At 41.6% G+C, this 23,312-nt stretch overlaps 5 protein-coding genes across 5 annotated transcripts; 3 read left to right on the forward strand and 2 right to left on the reverse strand.

The window, feature by feature from the left end:
* Window positions 1–7,369: 7,369 nt before the first annotated feature.
* LOC128712757 (transmembrane protein 209) lies at window positions 7,370–9,298 on the forward strand. The gene is made up of 5 exons (XM_053807631.1): window positions 7,370–7,380; window positions 7,471–8,100; window positions 8,186–8,792; window positions 8,859–9,092; window positions 9,170–9,298. The coding sequence occupies exons 1-5, from the start codon at window positions 7,370–7,372 to the stop codon at window positions 9,296–9,298; spliced, it is 1,611 nt and encodes a 536-aa protein (XP_053663606.1).
* Window positions 9,299–10,091: 793 nt separating this feature from the next.
* Window positions 10,092–11,024, reverse strand: LOC128712165 (tubulin polymerization-promoting protein homolog). The gene is made up of 4 exons (XM_053807059.1): window positions 10,999–11,024; window positions 10,606–10,891; window positions 10,356–10,541; window positions 10,092–10,274 (listed from the first exon to the last, which is right to left on the reverse strand). The coding sequence occupies exons 1-4, from the start codon at window positions 11,022–11,024 to the stop codon at window positions 10,092–10,094; spliced, it is 681 nt and encodes a 226-aa protein (XP_053663034.1).
* A 5,161-nt stretch (window positions 11,025–16,185) lies between these two features.
* LOC128716110 (AFG3-like protein 2) lies at window positions 16,186–19,035 on the reverse strand. The gene is made up of 5 exons (XM_053811029.1): window positions 18,937–19,035; window positions 18,394–18,866; window positions 18,120–18,213; window positions 17,736–18,043; window positions 16,186–17,668 (listed from the first exon to the last, which is right to left on the reverse strand). The coding sequence occupies exons 1-5, from the start codon at window positions 19,033–19,035 to the stop codon at window positions 16,186–16,188; spliced, it is 2,457 nt and encodes an 818-aa protein (XP_053667004.1).
* Window positions 19,036–20,117: 1,082 nt separating this feature from the next.
* On the forward strand, window positions 20,118–21,440 carry LOC128714596 (uncharacterized). The gene is made up of 2 exons (XM_053809469.1): window positions 20,118–20,253; window positions 20,518–21,440. The coding sequence occupies exons 1-2, from the start codon at window positions 20,118–20,120 to the stop codon at window positions 21,438–21,440; spliced, it is 1,059 nt and encodes a 352-aa protein (XP_053665444.1).
* A 507-nt stretch (window positions 21,441–21,947) lies between these two features.
* Window positions 21,948–23,047, forward strand: LOC128713480 (protein YIPF1). Its single transcript, XM_053808340.1, has 4 exons — window positions 21,948–22,101; window positions 22,167–22,360; window positions 22,432–22,722; window positions 22,781–23,047. Exons 1-4 carry the CDS (start codon window positions 21,948–21,950, stop codon window positions 23,045–23,047), a joined length of 906 nt encoding a protein of 301 aa, XP_053664315.1.
* The last annotated feature ends 265 nt before the right edge of the window (window positions 23,048–23,312 follow it).

Genomic DNA, 23,312 nt, shown 5'->3' on the forward strand with positions numbered 1-23,312 from the left:
AGGGTGAGGTCATCGCGGTTGGTGATATGGAAGGCAACCAGTACAAAATGAAGATTACAGAGGCGTGTTTGAAAGTTAGAGGAAATCACACAGAAGAGTGTCAACATACTTGGCACCGGAGATTCGGTCATCGGAGTATCGATGTTGTCGCGGCAATCCGGAATAAAGGGTTAGCAAGCGGTTTACATGTGAAGGATTGCGGAGAAAGGATTGTGTGCGAGTGCTGTTTGAAGGGGAAGCTATCCAGAAAGCCTTTTCCTTTAGTGACCGAACGCAAATCCAAGAAACCATTGGACCTTTTACACACTGATATATGTGGACCGATGGAGAATCCTACCCCAAGTGGTTACAAATACTTCATGACCATTATTGATGATTTTAGTCGCTTCTGTGTGATCTATCTCCTGAAAACGAAGAATGAAGCAGCCGATAAGATCGTCGAATATGTTCGCTGGACAGAAAACACCTTTGGTCGGAAGCCTAGTGCGATTCGCTCTGATGGGGGAGGCGAATACACGGTTAAAGCTCTACAGGAATTTTATAAGTCCCAAGGTATAAGCGCACAATATTCCACTCCATACTCACCACAATCTAACGGAGTGGCTGAACGAAAGAACCGAGCCTTGCAAGAGATGGCGAACTGTATGCTGCTTGATGCTGGACTGCCGAAACGGTACTGGGGAGAGGCTGTAATGACAGCAGCCTATGTGCAGAACCGACTCCCTTCAAGAGTAGTAAACCGTACACCCTACGAGCATTGGACTGGGTCAAAGCCGGACTTGTCCAGACTACGAGTGTTTGGAAGCGAGGCTTACGTTCATATTCCCGACCCAAGAAGAAAGAAGTTCGATGCGAAGGCGGAGAAACTTATTTTTTTAGGTTACTCGGACCAGCATAAGGCTTATAGATTTCTAAACATCGATAAAGATCGGGTGATCATTAGTCGTGATGCCCGTTTTCTTGAGCTAAGTAATGGCTCCGAACAGCAGGAGGAGTGCACTGTGGAAAAAGTGCCGGTGGAAGCTCGGACTGAAGTTGTTGAACTGGATTGGACGGATCAAGTATCTGTGGGAGAATCCGAAGAAACTATATCTGTGTATGAAGATGCAGAAGAGAGTGACACTTCTGAAGAGCCACTAAAAGAAGGTCGAAGTACGCGTGGCGTTCTTCCCAAACGTTATGAGGACTTTGTTGTGGGCAAGGTCACTCATGACGAAGAGCCATCAAGTTATCATGAAGCGATGAAAATCCCTGTTTGGAAAGAAGCTATGATTGAAGAAATGAAAGCCCATGGACAGAACCAAACATGGGAGCTTGTAAACTTACCCGTCGGAGTGAAGCCCATAGGAGCGAAATGGGTTTTCAAACTGAAAAGGGATGAGACGGGCAAGATAGTGCGACACAAGGCACGAATTGTAGCTCAGGGCTACACGCAGAAGTTTGGCATTGATTATACGGAAGTATTCGCTCCAGTTACTCGACAAACAACATTACGTACGATGCTAGCAATAGCTGTGAAGAAGGGGCTAATATTGAAGCAATACGACATAAAGACGGCCTATCTCAATGGCACTATCGAGGAGGAGTTGTACATGCAGCAGCCATCGGGATTTAAAGTTCGTGGAAAAGAACACATGGTGTGCAGGCTACAGAAAAGCATTTACGGATTAAAACAGTCAGCCCGCTGTTGGAACAAGGCTTTACATGCAATTCTGTCGACGCTTGGATTTGTACAATGTGACTCCGACCCTTGTCTCTATGTACTTCGTGGAAATCAGTCTACAGTGTATTTACTTGTGTACGTAGACGATTTACTGATGGGATGTGCAGAAGAAGCAACAATTGATCGAATTTTTGCTGACCTAAAAGATCGACTCAACATAACTTCGCTTGGTCCCGTTCGACATTTCCTGGGTTACGAGATTCATAAGGAAGACGGAGTGTATACTATGCGACTGACAGGTTATATAGAAGATCTAATTAAGAGGTTCGGAATGAAAGATGCGCATCCTGCTAAGACTCCAATGGACCCCGGCTATTCACTGGTTAACGATGACAGTAAAATGTTTGAAGACAAGACTCTGTACCGCAGTTTGGTAGGAGCGTTGTTGTATCTAGCAGTAAATGCAAGACCTGACATATCGCTTAGTGTTGGGCTATTAGGAAGGAAAATGGAAAATCCCAACGAAAGTGATTGGACAGCTGGAAAGAGAATCCTGAGATACCTTAAAGGAACAAAGGACTTTAGGTTGAAGTTCGGATCCGGCAATGATTGGACTTTAAGAGGATACTCTGACGCTGACTGGGCAGGCGATGTGAAAACACGAAAATCTACGAGTGGTTTTGTTTTCTTATTTGGTGGTGGACCAATTTGCTGGACCAGCAAAGCGCAAGCGAGTGTTGCATTATCGTCACTGGAAGCAGAGTACAATGCATTAACGTTGGCGTGTCAGGAGGTGCTATGGTTGCGGCGATTGCTAGAAGACTTCGACGAACCACAGACCATGCCAATTGTGTTGTACGAAGACAATCAAGGTTGTATATGCTATGCTACTGCAGAGAGATCGAGTGGGCGAGTGAAGCATATCGATACGAAAAGGAACTTCATACGTGAATTATGCGACCAGAGAACTGTGGAGCTGATATACTGTCAGTCGAGCGAAATGATAGCAGATGCATTGACAAAGCCGTTATCTGCGCCTCAGATAGGGAAGTTTTTGAAGCAAATTCAAATGTGCTCGAATTAACTATGTGTTTTGAACAGTAGTTATTTAGGAGGAGTGTTGAATGTAAATAACAACTTTCTGTTTTTCTGGCAACACTGCCAGCGAATTGTCAAACTTGTAAATACGTGAAATAAATCAGTTGAGCTTTGAACGTAGAGTAAAACGGACGCCGGACTGTGTAAAGAGTTTTACTTGCGTGAGCATTACTCATCAGAAACACCCTTATCCCAAGAAGAAAAAATCAGAGTCCTTCTAAAGAAGACATATGAAAAAAAAACTACTTAAATAAGGGAAAAAAAATTAAATAAAAAATCACAAAAAAAAAACAATACAAAACAGCAATACATATTCAAGCTTGAACAATGTTTCTCTCACATCGTTAAATGGCCTAAGAATAATGCAAGTAAACATTCAAGGGCTCATCAAAAACAACGATGAACTAAAAAAAATAATAATGGATAAAAACATAGACATTGCATGCTTACAAGAAACGTGGCTTACTGAAAATACTGCAAAAGATGTAAAAATTCCCAATTACCACCACGTATACCAAACAAGAGCAGATGGATACGGAGGGAGCAGTATTATAGTGCATAAAAAATTCAAATTTGAGTCAGTACACATCCATCATACCAGCAACTTTGTTCAAACGGTGGGCATAAAAATCAAGAATACTAATATGGTAGTAATATCGACTTACGTAAAACCATCAACTCCTAGAATTTTGTACAACATAGCCCTAAAGAAAATATTGGACCTACCAAGTAGAAAAACATTAATAACAGGAGATTTTAACGCTCATCACCGAATATGGGGCAACCATTATAATGATACAAAAGGATCTATAACTATAAATGAAATCAATGGGTCCGATTTCATACTTATTCACAAAAAAGAATCTACCTTCATAAGTAGCGATCCAAATAAAAGGGACACTGCAATCGACCTTACGATGGTATCATCAGATTTAGCACAGGAAACCAATAGAATAGTTACAGATGAACACATAGGCAACAGTGGGCATAAAATAATATACACGTCAGTTCAAGGACCCACACCTGCCAATAATATCAAAATAATTAATAAGGTACTGGTAGAACAACAAATTCGGCAGTTGAAAAGCTCTGAGCAGACAAGTATTATCAGCATTACCAAAGACATTAAAAAAATAATTAAAGATAACACAAACACGTGCAATCACACTCCAAAATCGTGGTGGACGGAGGAATTAAAAAAAGCATGGGAAAAAAATTATGCTAGAAAATTTTTTAACGCAAGCAAAACATTAGAAAACCACATTGAATTTAAAAAAAACCTAGCAAAATTCAAATTCTTAAAAAAAACAGAGAAACGCAAGAATTTCGAGAAGTGGTTAGAAAAAGTAAATTCCGATACCACCACCACCGAGTTATGGAACATTGTCAACAAATGTCACGGAAAAAAAGGACACAGAACTGTCCCAAATTTTATAAGCTTTAATCCACAAAATGCCAAAGATTTTCTCAAAATCAATTTCCCAAAGTACAAAAATACAAAAAATAATCCAGTTTTGCTACCATTACCATACATCTCGGAAATAGAGCTATTAAATTTAAACAAATGGCATCAAATTTTAAAATAAAAAAAAAATACCACACCGGGGGTAGATGGAATAACGTATGGAACACTAACAATTCTAAACAAAGAAGTAGTCACTCAAATTATTAAAGAAATTAATTCCATGTATTGTGAGGGAAAGGTACCAAAAAGACTAAAAAGAATCAAAATAATCGCGATAGGCAAAATTGGAAAAGATCTGAACGATATTATTAACTTTAAACCCATTGCATTACTAACAACCATCTTAAAAGTAGCGAATACTGCAGTATTAGATAATCTAACAAATCACCTGGAAAACATCTACTTTTGCCTGAAACCAGTTTCGGATTTCGTAAAAACAGATCAACCACTGACATGATAGATCTGCTAATTAACACCATAACAAACAATAATAGAAAAAAAGTATACCGGAGTGATATTTATAGACGTAAAAAATGCTTACAATAGCGTACTAACCAAAGAACTTACAATGATTATGCAATCCCTAATGATACCCCTAGCCGATATTAGATGGATCAACAGCTTTCTAAACAACAGGTGTCTAGAAATAACCGTTGATAACCAAATAATCAAAAGAATAGTATCAAACGGACTACCCCAAGGGGATGTTTTATCCCCTACACTTTTTAATATATACACCAGCGGATGTCACGAAATTAACACCGGGAAAATTAGGGTACTGCAATACGCAGATGATTTTGCAATCATAGAAACGGGAATAACAAAAAAAGCAGTAGAAATATCTCTTCAAAGATCGGTAAATGGGCTAACACAGAAATTAAAGGAATTAAACCTAGAAATTAATACTCAAAAATGCAAATACATGACGTTCCCCAAGGATAATCTAAAAGCTAACTTGGAGATAGCAGGAACAAAAATACAAAAAAACAAATGAGCACAGGTTTTTGGGAGTTACAATAGATAACAAACTGAACTTCCATCAACACTTAGAAAATCAAAAAACCAAAGCTACTAAACGATTAAACGCCATAAAAACCATCTGCAACTACAGAAACCACATAGACCCCGAGAAAGCCATCCAAGTTCATAGGGCAATAATCCGTGGAAGCTTAGAGTATGGCATTGGTTTCACACTTAATGCCAAAAAAACAAAATTAAGATCCATTGACACGTTACTAAACCAATCCCTACGTAGAGTTACAGGATGCACTAAGACCACTCCCATAAACACTCTGCGTGCCATAGCTGCGGAAATTCTATTCTCAATCCGAAGTAAATACCTAGTAGCCAAGCAGCTTATAAAAACAATAACCCATCCCTCAAAAAACACGCACTTACTAAACAAACTTCAAAATAACAACATTTCACATAAACTATCCGCCATAGAAAAATCCTATAAGGAAAACACAGGCACACTAAAAATAATTGCAAAAACAAGCTTTAATTACCACAATAACAACTACCAATACGTCGATATTAGAACTAACGTACCAGGACTGACCGTAAGCAAAAACAATTGCAATTCTACTTTGGCTAATCAACTCAGTATGGACATGATAAGAGCAAACGCATCAAAACTAACAATTTTTACGGATGGTAGCAAAAGCATAGATGGTTGTGGAATAGGGCTATACATAATACAAGAAAAAAAGGCAGATCAAAAATTAGCATTTAAACTAAAGAATGATACATCAATATGCACAACAGAGTTGTATGCCATAAAAAAAGCCATAGAATATGCGGCCCTCGAAAAAATTAAAAACCCCATAATATACACAGACTGCCAATCTGCTTGTATTATACTCAAACAAGCCACAGAACAGAAATTTGCGGATGACATCGTAACTGGAATCCTAAACAACTGCGAATATCTAGAGGCCAAAATACAATGGATTCCAAGTCACGTAAATATAGAAGGCAACGAAATAGCGGACGATTTAGCAAAACAGGGAACCAAAAGTAGTTATATAATAAACAACCTAATTCGTCCAAAAGATGCAATAGGAATCTTACAAGAAAAGGCCAAAATAGAAACAGATAGGTGGTACACGGACATGTGTGTAATCAAAGGCAAAAAATACCAAAAATATCAGAGAAACATAGGAAAAAAAATGTGGCACAACAAAATGAAACTAAAACCGAAAGAGATCAAAATAATCAACAGACTGATTTCCGGACACGACTATAGTAAATATTGGTTACACAAATTCAAACTTACAGATGAAGGCCTATGTAGAACATGCAATAGTCCAGATACAGCCACACACAGAATTTTTTACTGCATGAGATACGGAACAGAAAGAAGAAAAGAAAAACTACCATCAGAAGAACTCTTCATCAATAGTTGGAAATCTAAAAAAATAGGAGATTTAAAAAAAAATTTAAAATTCATCCAAACAAACAGAATTACATTCTAAAATAACAACATAGACCAAAACAGAAAAAAGGCTAAAAGAAGGGACATAGTAACAAAGTAGTGCACCACAAGTTATAAACAAAAGCCAAATTAACCCACACAATCGAAATGTCAAAGCCTAAAAATACAACACAACAAAACCTTAAAACCCCAAAAAAAGTTAGCGAAACACCATAGGATACTGTAACAAATAGGGACATATGGCCATAGTTGTCGGTCCACATATGAAGAGGTATTTGTGTTAACAAAATCACGAAATAGTGCAGGAAGGCCCAGGTAGCTGGATTCTTGTGCCGAACCGTGACAAACCTCGCTAAAACAAGAAGAAGAAGAAGAAGAAGTCTATAGAAAACAAAATAAGAAAAAAGATTTTAGAAGAAATAAACCTAATAGATTGTTTCCAAAATTAGCAGGAATCAACATCGAAGAATTTCAACTTTATGAAGTAAAAAAAGTCTTTAATTTTGTTCTACTTTTCCAGTCGCATCTTAGTTCTATAACAATCTTGGTTCGATGTTTTGACGTTCCATCTTTCCCGCTCTTGTACCGGGATTGAAGTGGTTTGACGTTTGCTAGACAAGCTGCCGATCCGCCGGTATATGTTTTTCCCATTGCTTCCCAAGTCCATCTTTTGGTAGCGGCACGGTCCGAGAAGTATTTTTACAGCATGTCCGGCAAGTAAGTTCCATGTTAATTCATGGCAATTAGTAAACTACCGTATAGCAATTCTACTTCATTGCTAGTTCTGTTTTTCACTTTTCTTAATAGTCCCGGTTCTCCGGCACAATGCAGCCCGATCGTGAATCGGACGCTAGAACTGAATTTGAACAGGAAGCGTTCGAGAGAATGCCTACGATGGGGCACGGTGCACATACTGCTTCTGTCTGTGGTTCTGTTCGACATCTCCAATAAGTGTCCGTACTCGTTCTCAAACCTGTACTATGTGGAATATCTCGCGGCAGTCATGCTAACCTGCAGCATGATGTATTACTACTCCTGCTACTTTTACTACCTGTTTAGCACGGAACCAATTTGCGGGACAGAACAGCAACGTCGAATACTACAGTTCGACGCCAACGATAGCTCTTTTATCACTACGCCACCGCAAACGAAACAATCGACGAGTGCTGACAATACGCCGGTGAACGTTTCCGCATCACTGTTACGATCCTTTCACGAACACAACTTTTCGATTACTTCTCCCCGTTGGGTGTTAAGTGGGGGCAGTCCACCGATGGACACGGCACGATCGCCGATGGCATTCGATCGAAATGTATCCTATGAAGGCCACCCACCAAATGTAAGCGCCGGATCGATGAAGTTTTCTCCCGCTTTACGTAGGCTGGGTCCACCTGGCGATACAATCATGGATGATTTGTTTACGGAAACCTACGCGCAGCCGTAAGTAGGAGGAATTAATCGAAGACGTTGAATGGTTCTCTCTCTCTCTCTCTCTGAGTAATATCTATAATCTCATCTACAGTGAAACCCCGGTGGATAAGAGCAACCGATCGCAAAAGGAACAGGTGAACAATTCCGATGATTCCACGAACTCATCTTTTGGCCGATATCGGTTCAACGACATGTCCTATTTGTTGAAAACATCGATGTACCAACTGTCGTCCTCTGTAACACCGAGCAAACAGCTAACAAAGGAGCTCGAAACTGGCCCATATAATGCGTTCATTGACGGCAGTCCAGAGGGACTGAAGAAGGTGTCCGCTGCGCAACTTTCCACCTACGTCGGTAATTTGCGCATGTGGATATCGCTCACGATATTGCAGCGGATCGAGGAGGAGATTAACATTGTCGATCAGGCTTTCAAAAGTCGTGGCTTTGCAGACATCCAGATCGGTAACATCGGGTTGGAGCGGTTGAAAAAAACGGCCGAAAATCAACAACTAGTATCGTTGTATATTCCCCGGTTACCGTTGCTTATACCGTTTCTGGAAATGTCCACCAACCAGGAGTATCTGGTGCAACGGATTAAAGTGCTTGCCAAGGGCAGTTGTTTAGCTGACTACCGATGGAATTCAGGCTCGGCGTATAAGGGAATCAGCTGGGACGAACATTTACCTACCGACTCGGCAGTAAGTGTGTGCTTTGCTCTAACAAAGAACATTAAGGAAGGAAGTATAAACTGTTTTCTTTTGCAGCTAATTTTCCACCTGTTCTGTACCTATTTGGATAGTCAGTTACGCCCGCTACCTCAGCCCGGTGGTCGCCCGTTCTACAATCGTTACGTGGTTATAGGTGATAAGAAGACAACGAAGGAAACGCTCGCAGAAGTAAATACGAAAAATAAGGCCAAATGTGCCATTCTCTGCTCTAACCCACTGAAGCCCAAGTTTAACTTCGTTTCGGATGATAAAATACACAGCTGTTCCTACGTAAGTTTTTACCCGTTCGTTGCAAGTTCCACAAAATGGAAAAAGAAGTAAAATATGGATTTATTTTCTTTTCGTAGGATCGAAACAATCTGTTCTACGTCATCATTCAATTTTTAATGTACATGAAAACACACCACGAATGCTCATTGGAGGGTATTAATCTCGGCAAAAGTGGCATCAATATACTCTGCTGCATCGATGATTAATCAATCATTCGGAAAATGGTTGTAGTAGAAAGTTCTCGCTATCGTAGAAAATGGGGAAAAAACGAAAGCTCAGCAGGACCCTTTCGAAGAGGTAAAAGATAGCCAGTAATATTATACGTTTGGTAAGTCTGCAGAACAAAGCATTGTTAAAGCAAAATGCTATCTTTTCAAATGAATTGTTTTCAAGTTGTATAATAATTGGTCATTGTCAATATAGATTCAAATATTCTTGTGTGTGTATTACAAATAATACAGTGTATTATCGGTACAAATGCGCAATTCTTTATCTTCGAATTGGGAATCGAGTCCCTACCTCATTTGGGATGACATTCATAGAACCAGTCGTATTTTAAATTATGTATTCTTGGTTCAGAATATCTATACTGCTCTGTCCACTATCCGATTCGGTACAAATTGAATGTATTTTAGCTTACACTAATGGATTTACGTTTAAGGACTAGACATAACATTATGTAGATGATGAAAGTAAAAAAATACACACAAACATCAAACAATTGTATATGTAAAGAGTGTAACTAATACAACTTTCAATAACAAACCATGTAACGAAAAACTGTTTAGGATGGTTAAATTTTGATTATATCTTTTTTGATCATGTAATACATGTTTCCACACGACAGGGATTGGGTTGTTGATCGTTTAATACATATGTACTTAACGCTAACGCACATTGCACAATTACGCTACATTAACGTTATTGAAGCACAGCTAAAGAAGTTCAGTTTCAGCTAGAGTAGGTTTTTGCGCACAACGGTCCAACGCTCCCGACCTTTCAATGGGTTTTGTCGTACGTGTTTTTGTGCCCGTATCCAGATACGTATCCGGACTGATCGACCAGGTCTTTCCGGCCGGCTATACCCTTACCCTTGCCAGTTTCATCGAACCGTTGCTTGTGCGATCCAGTGTATTTGGAAGTGTCCGTAAGGCGAGCCACCGTTTCTGCCGCTTTCCCTGGCTGTGAAGAATGAAGGCGATAAATCCGAAATAAGAATTAATATATAAATCCATCCCCATCCGTCTTGGCTGTATTATGTACCGTTGCATTATGAACACCAGGGGCGCCACAGTTAGCCATTTTGTTCTTAATTTCATCCAGCTCGACTTTCTTCGTTTTTGCAAGGTCGTCCAGAAATTTGTTGTAATCATCCAACGTTAGTTTCATCGATTTTAGCTTCTTGAAGTGTATACCCGTATCAGTGGTTGTTATCTTCTTATCAATAACCTAAAAGTGACAATCTTATTGTAGATTAAATTGAAGTGTATTTACAAGGAAACCCATCTCTCACCTTCGCTTGTTTCATCCACTTGTCGCTTTGCGAAAGCGTAAGGTGTTTTCCGTCCGACTTGGTATCGCCAAACTTCGAAAATGCCTTAAATTGTTCCTTAAAGGCCGCTGTTGATACTGGTTTTGCCGCTGCTCCATTCGCGTCATTTTCGCTTGACTTTACCGGTTCTGCAGCTGCTTGCTTTAATGTTTCGTTTGCATCCAAAGCCATTTCGGCCACCTCAACGGTCATCTTGTCCACAACGTCTGTTCCATTTGGATGAGATTCGTCCGCCATGTTGTGGAAGCTAAGGAGAGACGAACGATGGAAAACCATTACATGAAGATGTACTTTCTCTATTAGCAAAGAGAAGGTAATCTAATGTTGCTAACGAAAGAATCCTTCACTACAAACCGGTGAACGGCGACATGCGTGTACATCTTATCGCGTTACTGTTTGTTTATGTTAGCCAAAATACAAGCAAAACCGGCAACCACTTGAAGATGAATTGCTGTGGTGTGTTGTTACCGGTCAAGTAGCTCGGCCAGTACTGTTCCCACCAGTCGTACCTGAAGTACGAGCAGTCGCCTGGAACAATTAATTAGCACCCACGGAGATACATGCAAATAACTAACATTTTCTTGTGCCATATGCTTATATCACGCAGCTGTTTTTTTGCAGTTGTTGTTGCTACGAAAAATGATGGGATTTGTATGTTTTATCATATTTGATGGTATCTAATCTAGTTAAGTTAGTTAATGATTTCATTTAATATTCTGTAGATAACATCGCATTTATGGAACACACTCGAATGAATGAAACTGAATCTCTAATCTTAAAAGATTCACGAATCCTCGAATATTGGCAAATCACCCAAGATTTATGATCCCCGCCTTATGATTTTGACTTATTATTGATTATGACTTACGATAATCCACCACCGCTCGGATGAGTCCTGAATCTTTCATGAGAGTCGATTCCTGATTTGCATCACTCCTCACTAAAGAATCATATGAACTATCATAATAATCATACGACTTTTTTCTAAAGGTTCTTTACAACACAACACTAGTAAAGACAGTCTAGTGTAGTGTCTTTTGCGAAGATTCATTCATGTGAAGATGTAAATTTCCTCAATTCTCCAAATTCATGTATTTGTCTAAGGATTCATTCATTTCAGCCATTCGAGTTATTTCTGGATTATTGACAGTTCACTTATTAAATCAATTTTAAAAGAATAATGAATATCCGTACGCAGGACTGACTGTCACGCTACGGGTAAATTAAGTCAATGAAAGCCAAAAGGGGCAGGTTATTGTGCTGATACAGAAGAATGAATATCCAAAAACTCAAGAACTCTGTTAGAGATTCATGAATTTCTGAAGGCGAAATATCTATTGATTTATGATTTATTCTCTAATTAGTTTGAAGTAAATTCCTGATGATATTTTACGAACTTCAAAGAACTTAATAGCTATCTAACGATGCATAATGTATACATCCCTTGATTTGTAATTAGTAAAACGCAGAATTGCTACTATATCGCCTCACAAATCATACGACCTCATGCAAAAGTCCAACAACATGCTATCCGGACAGCTTCGTTGGATTACGGCGTACAGGAAATGATGCCAAACCATAGACCACATATCGTGTGACGCGCACCAGTACCATAATTAGGATACAAGTTTCACACTGGCGCCGTGCACCCTTGGAAGTTGTTGGTCCAAAATTAAATTCATGAGCCAACAAGCAACAAGTGTAAACAATTGCAACAAGGGAGTGGATTACATTGGAGAGCTACCTGCTGCCATATGATGTTGAGTGATCGATGTGAGCGTATGTCACACAGCGTGACGGAATACTGGTAATCGACTAACCAGGTGATATTGGCCAATTAGCACCAACCTTAAGTACACGCTGTGTAAGTGATGTTTACAGATGTACTAACACGCGGACGAAGTTAGCGAAGTCTTTCAGGGAACAGTTTTCCGGTATTAGTTTGCTCCACTTTATACAGCTCTATTTGCTACTTGATGTTAACTGATTTTGGATGATGGCAACAGGCTAGGTATAAGATTTATAAGGACAAAGACTAATTTACTTTAAAAAGTTTAGTATTAAAAATCCTTTTATTTTCTGATCATGAAGCGTTCTCATGATGCTTAAAATAATGTTATATGTTTTTGAATGCAGATTTTCTTAAATCTCATTAGCCACTGTGTGCACATGAAAAATTTGAAAACAAATAATGTCGTAATGTAAACATTATCACGGTTATACTAACAACAGATTGTAGGTGGGAAGGGCTACAAGATGCAAAAAGTGCAAATATGTGCACAACGGCGCAAGCGAGAAGTCGTTTGTCCATTGTTGTGATGGATGATGCGTTCCATGAAGCTAGTTCGTCGGTGCTCGGCTCATTCACCGGGCAATACTATTCATTACATCATCACCCCGCCATCACCCTTGTGTCTCCATGCGGTTGGTACGTGAATCCGCAATGGCCATATGCTTCACACACCCTGGGTAGTGATGGGATATGCGTCTCCAAAACATCTCCCTGACCTCCTGATACTCAAGTAGCATGCGTTTTACGTGGTCACCAAAACAAACAATATAAATTTAGATATTACTTCACACCGCTCTACCCGGCCATCCAGCAGATGGGGTTTCGGGTTGGGGATGTTAAATTATGCGAGATCAACTACATGCGCGCGGTGTGGTTGTTGTTGCTCGTTGTTCATAGCTCGGACATCCTTGGTTAGCGGGTGTGGTGTTGGAGCGAGAAATTTGATGCGATGAATTTGAAGATTGATAGTTTCGAGCGGATGTTACAAGAGTTTCAGTTTCAACAAAATGTTTTTTTTTGTTGTTGAATGCATTACAAGATTTCGTTTCTTTTTTTCTGCTGTTAAATTTCCAGCATTTTCATGCCACTTAGCTACCTTCCAACGGTGCGCGCTCAGTGTCGTGAGAAATGATGTCATGTTTTTGGCAGTAAACTGATATCAGAAAATATATGTGCCCACAAAGGTGGTGTATGGTACGTGTCATTCGCAAGACAGGCGAGAGTAATAAAAGTTGCAATTTCAAAAAAAAAAAGAAGATAAACGATACCTCGATTCCGTTCGGTATCGGATGTTCTAGTAGTCAGGGCGGGTTCAACAAGGGGTTAATAAAGGAACGATAAGTTCGCATCAGATGATGATTGGAAGATAACAATTGTTTTGTGGGTCAAGAGACAGACTCACAGTCCAGTGTTGGTGGACGGTAACAGTCGGGCGAATATACTGGGCGATATTATGTTGCCAATAATAGATTACCCTTTTTAAAATCAGTCTAATTTCCTCTTTAAAGTCATTAAAGAGTCTAAAATAATATCATCAAATAACAAGACTTAGATCTATGATAAAATCTGTATGCATTAAGCTTATAAATCAATTTATAAGCAATACTTTAAGTTAATGATCAATTTCGCTTCTCTACCATTGGAAAAAAGCGTGTGTCCTTTCGGTGGGATAGCTAAAAATACACTTCAATAAGAATGAGTCATCCCGGAAAATGGCAACATACAATTCTGCTCCATCAAGAACTAATTCTCAAGCAAAAGGATCACCAAGACCAAATGTCCGCAATAAATGGGTGTGTGTGTATGCGTTCTATCACACTAACACAACCAAACAATAAACTTTTCCTTTTTCCTTGTGGAATTTTCTTCCCTTTTTTACGAACTGACCTTTGACGGGTACATTGCGGAAGCAAACATGCTTCTCCCGCTGGTTGGCGCGCACTTTCCCTTTTCTGGTGCGCATATTCTTTGCTGGGCTAAACGTAAACAAAGGCTCGTCAGCAGGACTGTGGTTGGGAAGGATATGCAAAGACAGGGGCGACTTTGGTGTTAATACGTAAAAAGGCAGGTATGAACATGTTGGGCTGGTCTAGTGTGCCGTTGGAGTGGGTGATTAAGTACCACCCGTTCCTTAATCGTCGTAGAAAGGAATCAAATCCAGCAGTTGACTGCGGAAGTATTAAAAAGGGGTGCCACTCGATTGACCACGGCAGGTTTGCGTTAGTTTTCTCTATTATCCGCCTGATGTTAGATTAAAATTTATTTGAATGAGCACTAGTCGTGCGCTACGCTGCACCAGATAGTAAAACACGCGCTTGGTTCGGGATTTGAAATTTGTTCGCGTGTACGAATGCTATGCAATACAAACGGAGTACTCATAAAACGGACACTGGAGCATGGTTCGAATGGACAACATTCCGCCGTTGTAGCAACTCTTTGGAGGGAACGGAAATCACGCCCGTTACGGCGTTAACGCGCGCACGGCAGAAATGCGACAGTGCGCATGAACAATTATTGATCTGCGGACCGACCACAGGATACCGTGTCTCCCGTGAAGTGATTCGCACCAATCTCACGTCATCACGAGCAACAGAATCCCGCTCCTCTCAATCGATGCGAGATGAATCTGTCCGATGCGTGGTAGTTTTCACTTTTTTTGGACCATTTCCAAACCAATTTCACTTGCAGATTGTTGCAAACATTTATGCTTTTTAAGGCCACTTGTGACGTCGGTTGAATTTTAATCTATCGCTACTCGTTGTTGCAAGCACTGCGAATGAGTATTTCCTTGCTGTAAAGCATCAAAGTGTACACTGTGGGGCGGGACTGGGGTGTTTCAATTACCTTTGCATGTACGACGCACAAAAATGGGAATTTATAGATTTTCTTCTAATCCGAACACGGTATCGTTATAAATATGTTGTAAATTTGTAAAACAAGTTTTGAAGCACAAAGTTTTCAGCACGATGTGTGTGATTTGTTCTATCCGTGCAACTCGAGGAGACGACCGCTCTAACCGCAGCAACGCGCGCGCGAGACTAAAATCCGAGTGTGTACTATACGCGAGACGACGCGCGGCTGTACTAGCTCTCGGGTTGCTGAAGATAACGCGTGCACAGCTTGGTCAAACGTAGACGGGATGTGTTACGAGTGAATTCCAAGTGTAGCAAACTTGCTATGATGTGTATTTGTACCAGTTTTGAACACTGTTTTTTTTTATTGAAAAGCAGCAATAACAAATGAAGTACCAGATACACACATATCGTTTGAAGAGTTTCCGCATACTTCAAACTAAATACCACTGTGGCAAATTGGTGTTAGAACACATGTATAACAATTGCTTATTTAAGGTTTTTTTTCGTCTATATTAGTAATACAGAGTTTAGTAAAATAAACAAATAAATGTTGAAAATCCAAAAAAGTATTTGTTTCCATAAGATCAAATGTTTGCTTGACTGATTGAGGTTCGACACCTTTGCATTATGAGTTTTTCCCGCTGCGGGCTAGGAAATGGATACTTTCTGGAATTCATAGGCCCATATCAACGAACTGATTGCTATTTAGGGATATAACTATATATTTCACTATAATACCCATTATTACAAAACAAAACCTTTTTGGGGAGAATTAATTGAGCGAAAGTGGATTGCACCTGTTGGTAGCGAAGATTTTATTTCCATTTCTGACAGTTGCCAGAACACATTCATTCACTTTTCACTTGTTCAACTAATAACATTATAGCTTGACTTTTACGCCTTTAGTTTGCTCTCTTCATCGCCTCCCTTTGCACTTGTTGCATCCTTTTCTTGTGCCTTTTCCTTGTTCCAGCTGGCCAACCCATCCGGCAGTGTAGTGTCCTCCTCGAACGAACCCGTACCCTCTACGAACTCCTCGTACGTCGACTTTTCCGGGAATGGGCGCTTGCCGAGCAGTTCGATCATGTCGTCACGGCTTAGAATCTCGTTCTTGAGTAACCGTTCCGCTACCTTCTCCACATCGGCCCGATGCTTCGTCAGCAGCGCCTTCGTTCGCACATACGCCCGATCGATCAGAGCACGGACCTCTTCGTCGATAATTTGTGCCGTCTGTTCCGAGTAGGGTTTCGTGAACATGGGATCGCCCGGCTGCGAACTGTCGAAGCTAACGTTGCCAACCTTCTTGTTCATGCCGAAGCGCGTTATTTGGGCGTACGCACTGTCGGTAATTTTTTTGAGATCGTCCTGCGCTCCGGTCGTGATGCGTTCGAAGAAAATTTCTTCCGATACACGACCGCCCAACGTCATGCACATACGATCGTACAGCTGCTCCGTCGTTAGCAGGTACTGATCCTTCGGAAGGTACTGCGCATAGCCGAGACCTTTACCGCGTGGTATAATCGACACCTTCAACAATGGATCGGAGTGCTCCAGGAACCAGCCACAGACAGCGTGTCCTGCCTCGTGGTACGCAACGGTTCGTTTTTCCTCTGGCGACAGCACGTTCGTTTTCTTCTCCATGCCCGCAATTACTCGTTCGATTGCTTGCTCGAAGTGCTTCATGATTATGGACTCGTTCAGATCGCGGGCCGCAATCAGGGCCGCCTCGTTACACACGTTCGCAATGTCCGCTCCCGTGAAGCCTGGTGTAAGGGCGGCCATTTTGCGCGCTAGATCTGTTTTGTCCAGATCCGTCTTGAGCGGTCCCAAATGCACTTTGAAAATGGAGGCGCGTCCCTTAATGTCGGGTGCTGGCACGTAAATCTGTCGATCGAAGCGTCCCGGTCGTAGCAGTGCCTTGTCCAGAATGTCCACTCGGTTCGTCGCGGCCAGCACCACCACATTGGTCGTTGTGTTAAACCCATCCATCTCCACTAGCAGCTGGTTGAGTGTGTTTTCTTGCTCCGAATGTCCTCCGAAGCTTTTGCCACCGCGCTTTCGTCCAACGGCATCGATTTCATCGATGAACAGAATGCACGGTGCGTTCTTGCGTGCCATAGCAAACATGTCGCGTACTCGCGACGGTCCCACACCAACAAACATTTCTAAAAACTCCGAACCCGACACTGTAATGAACGGAACGTTTGCTTCGCCAGCAGTTGCTTTTGCAAGCAACGTTTTGCCCGTACCGGGTGGCCCTGTCAGCATGGCTCCTTTGGGGATTTTCGCTCCAAGATCAATATACTGCTGGGGGTTTTTAAGAAAATTCACAAACTCCATGATTTCGATCTTGGCCTCCTCGCAACCGGCTACATCCCTAGAACCGAAAAGTTAACTAAAGTTTAGATTTCATCAAATTATATCTTCACAATTGGTTCACCTACTTGAAACCGACGTTGATTTCATTAGCATTGATTAGCTTGGCGGTCGATTGCATGACGCCACCGAATAGACCACCGCCACGTCGTCCTCCTCGGCCGCCACCCATCATTTCCGAAGAGCGACGCATCATGTATACGAGAAATCCGATAATGAGTAGGGTCGGCAAAAGACCCGTCAGGCTGGATGCCTCCAGCTCGCTCCGGTAGATCACCGGGACAAAGTTTACCGGCTCGATGTTCATGTCGGTTTGTACATTCTCTAGGTTGCGCTCGAACGAATCTACGCTGCCAATGTTAAACCACAGAACGCCCTACAATAAGAAGGAAGAAGGTTATTTCCCATTCCCTTTACACCGTGACGACATCTCTAGAAAAATTGGTTCATACCGACGAATCTGTGGCATTGCCGGGTGTTAGTTTAACGCGGACCCATTTTTTGTTAACCACTTCTAGCTTGTCGACGATGCCCCGGGCGAGGTAGCTGAAATCATGGATAGAAAGAAAATCATTAGTACCGCCTGCAGTTTGTCTGATTTCAGTTATTACTATTTGAGACAAAACAACATAATAAAAGAAAACAAGAACAAACAAGACAAGACAAGACGAAACAACAATTACATTGCACCAATGTCAGTATTGCTGTTCCTAATACCAAACGTACTTGTTCACAAATTCCTTCCACGCTATTTCCTTGTAGCCCATCTCGAAGAACGCAATGGCCGATATTAATGCAATACCAGCCAACGCACCAAAGATCAGCATTTTCTCTTTATCGCCATCTTCGCCCCCGCCAATGGGACGACCAGAACCACCGCTTCCACTGCTGGAACCACCCTTACCACGTGCCGGTTGGGGTGAAAACATCCCCAAATTCCAATCACTCTTACGAGGCGATGCATCCGGCGGAGTTGCAGTGGATTGGGACGAGTTGGGCTGAGGGTCAGACGTATTGCCATCTTTACTGGCTGTGCTTTCACCAGCTTTGCTTGTTTGCTTTTGCTGGCCAGCACCAGGTGGTTTGTAGTATTTCTCGAACCCTTTCGGTGGCTTTTCACAAAACACCTGTATACGGCGGATGAATTCGTTCCACGTTTTGTTGCTTTTGGATTCGAGATAACTTAGGCTGCGAATAATCTACGAAAAGGAAAGAATTTGGTATGTGATAATGCTGTAAACAAAACTGTTCGACTCTATTATGTGTTACCTGTTCACAGTCCGGCCCATTCACGGTGCGGTGTGGCCTGTTCAGCCCGACGAGAACGGATTCGAGCTTTTTGGCTGTCGTCAAAACACGATATGCCATTTTACTGCGATAGGTGATTGGGGTTTTTTTGTACCACTATACCGCACTCATGCAAACACTCACCTAGCTGCAGCAAGCTTTAACAAGTTACTTTAAACCATAATACACTTTATTACACAATCTTCGCAATTGTTCATACGATGCGTGTTGATGAAATTCGGCTTACAAGTTTCGTGCGTGTGTGATGACTGATGAAAATTTTGATTAAGGCTGTGTTACACTGTACGAGATTGTTGTCGAGAAATGTATATTTGACGTTCGGTTTCTCATCTGCTGCAATGTTGATTAGAAGAGTATATGCAACGAGAGGAAGTATAAATAGCTTTATGCTAGAAAGCCGAGAAAAGCTGTGAAATCTTCCCCTAGTTTGACCCGATTAGTTGAATGAAGAGGTTTAAATTATATTAAACTGTTTAAATCTGGATTTGGAGATTCGCGTAGTGTAGATGAACCCTCATACACAGCTGTACGTGTTCGTGACAGCTGCATGTGTCATAACATCCTGCTGACAGCCGGTTCAGTGAGGCCCAAGTCGCAAGTTGTGCAATTTGGAAGTTTTACCAGCAAGAAATCCGGATTTTCTAAATGCTAAAAAGTAGAATTTGTATATTTTCACTTTCAGTATTGAAATGGCATAACATAGTTCATAGTTTTCTCATACAACTTATACAATTGTGTTTTTATCACAATTTATAACTATCGCTAACCACGCAGAGCGTGCTGGCAACACTGGAATGGCGGTGTTTTTTTCAGTCATATGTTACGAAGCAGCGTACAAAACGGAATAGTGAAAAGACTGCGAAATGAGGAAGGCACGAGACGAAAATAGTGTCTTAGCATAACAACTTGTATTTTGTTATTGGACAAATACCTCTACTTCACTCCCCGAGCTGCTGGAAAAGCCAATCAAACAAGTTTCTAAACACTTCCGCGTTATAAGGCACGATAAGGTGTGTTTCATTCTCAGTGCGCGCTTCGACAAATCGTACCTGTAAAGCCGGGGTTAGGTGTTGAGGATCGTGTAACCGGAAGTTTTGTGTTTTATCGAACCCCTTTCGCAGTCCGAACGGCGGAGCAACATAATGGTGATATCGGCTGAGCATGAGCGCAACGGTATAGCCGACTTCTTCACCCAGGTTGATCCTGAAGTGCGCAAAGTTACGCTAGCGATTGGGAACATCATCTCGAAGAACTCCATCAAAGAGATCACGCTGGAAAGTATGTTCGGCCGATGTCGCTGCATATGATATCGCGCTTATCTATCAATGGGGTGGCGGAATAGAAGCGGTTTTCTTTCTCGCTACGTTTGATTTATGGTGGCTGGATTTGTCAAAATAATTGAAATGATTGGTTCGCTAATTCCACGGCGGTTGTGCACGATAAGAAAACACAATATTGTCGCGATATATTAGATAGTGAACGCCTTTCACCGGGATGGGTAAAGACGATTTTTATTGAAACATTTTTAATGTCTAATTTCAGAGTCTTTAAACGTTATGATGGAACATTGTCGTGATGCTGGAACCTTGCTGGCCAAAAATATCGTTAAAACAGAGTACCTCGTCAAATACCTGCAAAGCTACAATATTAACTTACCACAAGACAGTTCAAAGGCGATTATAATCGAGCACTGCTTGCAACTCTGGAGACGCAAGTACGGTAGCTCAACGGATGCATCCTATGTACCATCGTCCAATGACATGCCAGGACCGTCGTCCACTTCGTACGTATTTCCATCGACATCCGCAGACTCCAGCTGTTCCAGCGGGACAACGCTGCAAAACCACATCGATAACTACAACGCGCTAGCAGCATCTTCGAATGGTGTGTTCTTCAGTGAAAATACAAATGGGCCCGGTGATGAATCGGACACCGAACCACCCGGCCTCGAGCAATATCCGGTGAATTTGCTCGCACTCGACTACACCGTATGGTTCTTTCTCAAGTGGAACCGCAACTCGCTGGACGAAAGTGCATTTTGGAACGATGCCAACTGCACAGTGATGCTGGAGATCAGTGAAACACAACAAGGCACCGAACAGGTGTGCGGTCCACAGGATATCATCAATCTGATCCTTAGCCTTAAGTTCCAGTACAACTTTCAGCTAGTGCCGAACATAATGTTCGATGGATGTCAAGGACGAATCATGGAGTCGGGTGTGCTGGCGCTCTCATGTGGCGTCGTGTACAATAATCAACCGGGACCGGATAACCGGTTCGTGTGTCTGGGGGAGTTTGAAACGCTAATCGGACTTCGGCGTGATCCGATGGAGAATAACAATTGGAAAATACGGATGCTGAAGCTCTACATACGGTATAAGAGTGTAGACAATCTGCCCGCGCTGGCAAACAGCAAAATGCTCAACAATTGTCTTATGATTCCGCTAACGATGGATATCGTTTAGGAGATCGTTCGAAAGCTCAGTTACGGAAAAATTCACTTCTCATGTTCAAACACAACGTGCCTTTTAGTTGATAGTGCGAGACTATTGTTTGGTTACAGTGCGATGTAGGTCCGTTGGCTATAGTGTCTTCGTAGTTAATAAGGTTGTAATAATAGGTCAAAATTTCAATGTATTTTGGAAAAAAGAATTCCATGTTTATCGGCACGACGAAAGTTATGATGTTACCAGAGAATGCAATAAAACGGAAATTTAAGCTTTTCGTTAGAGTTCTTTTGTGTGAGTATTGTTAAATAAGATTTTATTTAAATTTGTTCATTCATCCTTGAATTCGAATATATTTCTTTGCAAACATGCGATCTGAAACTGAAATTGCTGAATCCAATAATAAACAAATGCTGCTGTCATCGATACACATTTTTGGTGTTTGAAAATGTCAAACTGACGTAATCAAAGCATGCAAATTTCACAAATACAGAAGAGCTCCAGTTTTATTTACCATCCCAAAAAATGGATGCATCCGTGGACGATTTGTTGTCGTTCAAAGAATTTCCACTAATGAACGAGGCTAGTGGAAGCCAAAGTGCACAAATCAACATAAATTCACCGCAGCGTACACTCCCCAGTATCGACGACGAGGATGATCAAGATGGAACGGCGAAAGGTAGGAAGGCCAATCGAAATTTGTTCACCATCCGCTTATGAATCAACGCATTGTGTTATCATCAGGAAACAACTCGGCGAAGGGTGGTTCGATTTTTAGTTTTGAGTACTACCAACGTTTTTTCGACGTAGATACTATGATTGTGGTAGATCGCATTGCCACCTCGATGATTCCCAAGCGCGCACCCGTCAACTACCTGAAGCTCAACATTGCCACGAATCCGGATCTTTATGGACCGGTCTGGATCGTGTTAACTTTGGTAATTGTGTAGCTGTGGTTGGGTTTTGTGTGGCTTGTGGGTTTCCACTGACCAGATTGTTTCATTTTCAGATTTTCACAATTGCCATTTCGGGCAACATGGCAAGCTATCTACAAAACACGGGTAACCATCACTGGCGTTACAACTTCCACTTGGTTTCGTACTCAGCCACTGCGATTATAATGTACACCCTGCTGGTTCCCTCCGCTCTCTGGGCATTCCTGAAGTGGAGCGTACGATCTGGTGAATTAGACATAGAAGAAGACGAGGAACTTGGCTCTCCGAGTTTACTATCACTGGTCTGCATTTACGGTTACTCGCTAGCGATCTACATTCCCGTGTCTGTTCTTTGGACCATTCAGGTACGGTTTAGTAACCGATTAGTGCAACAAATTTTCATATTAAACCACTTTTGCACAGGTTTCTCTGTTCCAATGGTTACTGGTCATCACTGGAGCATTCTTGTCCGGATTTGCCCTGCTGACGATTCTGATGCCGGCTGTGAAAAAATCAAAGTACTCGCTCTTCATTGTGCTGGCCATCGAGCTGGCTCATTTTGCTCTGGCGGCAGGTTTTATGCTTTACTTTTTCCACGCACCTGATGTGGACACCCCTGTGGAAACACCGTTGCACAAAGCCGTCACCAGTGTGGTGGTCAACACGACCATGCAAAGCAAAAATGCATAAATCGGAAAACAGTTGTTTATCTTGAAAGTCTTAGGTTCTTAAAGTATGATATATTTGTCTGATCAGAATGCTTCATATGCATTAAAAAGGCGAGATGCTGCTTCGTTTATTGTTTAGAAATAAAGAAAAAACTCTTTGAAAGTGTGTGGAATGACGTATCATCGCCGTTGTTGCAAGCCTGTCATTCCCAGCCGGTTGTTTACATTCGAACGTCAGTGAGGTTTTCATCCTTGCAGGAAGTTGTATTTCCCTGCAGCGGGATCGT

This window comes from Anopheles marshallii, chromosome 3 (assembly GCF_943734725.1).
Source record: "Anopheles marshallii chromosome 3, idAnoMarsDA_429_01, whole genome shotgun sequence".
NCBI classification, from domain to species: Eukaryota; Metazoa; Arthropoda; class Insecta; order Diptera; family Culicidae; genus Anopheles; species Anopheles marshallii.